General features: G+C 46.6%; 2 protein-coding genes across 2 annotated transcripts in view; one reads left to right on the top strand and one right to left on the bottom strand.

The window, feature by feature from the left end:
* Positions 1–2,537, bottom strand: part of T265_09693 (hypothetical protein) — a gene marked incomplete at both ends in the record, with an annotated part of 87,780 nt that overhangs the window by 37,668 nt on the left and 47,575 nt on the right. The window lies entirely within an intron of this gene.
* T265_09692 (hypothetical protein) overlaps positions 1–2,537 on the top strand; it is a gene marked incomplete at both ends in the record, with an annotated part of 25,880 nt that overhangs the window by 18,698 nt on the left and 4,645 nt on the right. Inside the window, one exon of the mRNA XM_009175848.1 lies at positions 874–1,032. Coding sequence (XP_009174112.1) covers positions 874–1,032 — 159 coding nt within the window. The remainder of the gene's footprint in view (positions 1–873; positions 1,033–2,537) is intronic.

Raw genomic sequence — 2,537 nt, 5'->3', positions numbered from 1 at the left:
ACGGGTTTGGTTAGGTTTGTAGAAGGGCGAAGAACATAAGCTCGGGGAGTCGGTACAGGAGAAGGGGTTACGGTTCGGGGCTTGGACAGCAGGTGCTTGAGTCCAAGGAAGCGCCTTGGTGGGGAGACACGAAGTGTCATTAGGTCAGGAGGTAAATAGTTAGAAGCTGTGCTATCATTCTCCAACACAGCCTCATGTGTGGGCTGATTAGTTACCTAAATCAGCAGTCAACCTCGCTGGCGTGATGGAGGTCGGAGATAACATTTGCGGATGCTCAGAGATAGGAGTGGAGGGCTCATGGTCATGAGCGTGGGGTACAGGACCTGGGTCCAACAGACAGCTTTGTGTGGAATTGTAGCACTCGTCAGCGCAAGTACTGGTGGGTGACGATGCAACAGGTTCCGGTGACTTTTTGGTAAGTTGTCTTTGCATTCTTGTACCAGCAGCTTTAGGTTTCAAGGTATGGAATTTTTTGGTAGATGAGAGAAGAGTTCGGGCTGTTAGCAGACGCGCAGCATCTTTTTCACCCCGGAATTGAATTGTTATCGGGCAGCACATGGATGGTTTCGACTTTCGAAGCCACCGAACTGTACACATGGAATCCAGCATGCCACATGCTGTCAAGATGGCAGTTTTGGTGTGCTCAAACGGGATCACATATTGCATCAGGAGTTAAAAGACATGCAATCGATTGTATGGTTCGCAAGGAAGACATTTCACTTTCCATAATATGTAGACGGATTCTGAGATTTTCCAGTTCTTTCAAGACCTGAGATTCTACTGGTAGTTGTGAGGGGAGAGTGCTGCCAAGTTGCGGAAGAAAAGATATATCAGTTAGGACTACTGAACAATCTGTGGTTGTCTGTGGTACAGTTTTTGCCGGCCTCGATGGATGTGGGGGTTGGGAGCTGGGTCTTCTGGCTGCGGGCCGCCTCTTTGGATATACTGTGGAGATAGTTGATGGGGGTTCGGGGTCTGGCAATCGCTTAGAGGATGAAAGACGGGAGCGGTGTCATAATGAAATACTTCTAAGTAGGTTGAGGAGTAGTAGTGTAAACTTTGCGATGAGTGGCGTTTCCGGTCAGGAACGAAAAATCAGTTGGTGGAAAAGTTGATGTTCCGGAATAACTAAATTGGTGGGGAAATGGCGGCACGCCGTCAGGGACGATTATGCAGGAGAAGGTTAAAAGCGTTGGGAACTGACACCTATTAAGCCTACTGAAGAAGGGAGACCTGATCAACTTCGTGACCGCAGATAATTAGGGGATCTCTGGTGAAAAAATAGTCACCTAGTATAAAAAATAGTTAAAGACTTATGGGTGGGCTATAATCAAAAGAACGTCTTCACAACACCTGACCTTGAAATTTCGGTTTCGCGGTTGCCAAAAACTAAGCATGCTTCTCAAGAGAATCGATTGAATAGGGTTCTCCTTCCAATTTCAATGGGACAGAAGGCATCATGAAACTAAAAAAGACTTCGCTCATCAAGCGTGTTTGTCCAAAAACGACCTCTACTCTTTTGGATAAATAAGCGCTGTTCGCGGTGTAATACTCTCATAACTTTCTGGTGCTGTTTGAGAGCCAACAGAGTGCTGCTGCCTAAATACATCAGCCAAGTCCACCATTAGGCAGCCAAGACGGACCTACCTCTCATTAAGTGTGCCCAGTGTGTTCCTACCGGGACAGCTCCGGGTCTCAAACCCGGTGTTTATGTAATTTAGAACGGTTGTGATTGTGAGCGGTTTGAACCCTGGGGTGTAGACCTGCAGAATTGGGTACTGGGCTTGGGATCATTCTCCTATTCAAATTTTGCTGCAAGCCCTTCCTTTGGAGAGCTGCTGTCACGGTGTATTTTTATGGCGCACATATGACGTTTTTGGTGACGACACCGAAGTTGCAGCCACCCAGGGTTGGTTCTATTACAGGAGACCCGGTTTACTACTTTTGCATAGGCAAACTAGGGCTAGACCATGCATGACGCAGCCCAAGACACGGAAACCTCTGTGGAAACACAACCAACCTTACACACCAGACCCTAGTACCGGCCAGTGCAAACAGATCATGATGAGCCTGGGATGGTGTTTCTCAGGAAGATGACATTGTACCATGCGGCACTTATCATTCGATTGATATTTCGGTAGGTTTTGGTATCGCGAGACTTTTATTGCCAAGCCTCACCTCATTGGATTTTTCCGCCATCCTCTCGCAACACTTGCTGTGAACCTCCATTTCCGATAACCACCGTTTTGCAATGCGTTCAAGCATTCACGACCGGAATTATATGTCTGCCTTAGCCCCTTGTTTCGCTTCTCCCAGTCTGCCGGCGCTTTGTAGATCTGACACTTGCTTATGATTTGTCTGAGCAAAGTTTTGCCGATAAGTATTTTATAGTTAATCCCGTTAGGAATTGTGTTAGTGAAAACAGCTTTCTTGTATTAGATTGAGAAATTAACGAAAGTTTATTTTCCTGATTTTGTTTGCTTGAAGAATCTAGAGCCTACTCCTCTAAAGAACGTGTCTTATGTGAGCCAGTGCGC

This window comes from Opisthorchis viverrini (assembly GCF_000715545.1).
Source record: "Opisthorchis viverrini unplaced genomic scaffold opera_v5_301, whole genome shotgun sequence".
NCBI classification, from domain to species: Eukaryota; Metazoa; Platyhelminthes; class Trematoda; order Opisthorchiida; family Opisthorchiidae; genus Opisthorchis; species Opisthorchis viverrini.
Note: the sequence above shows the minus strand (reverse complement) of the source record. Positions and strands in the feature narration are given on the sequence as shown.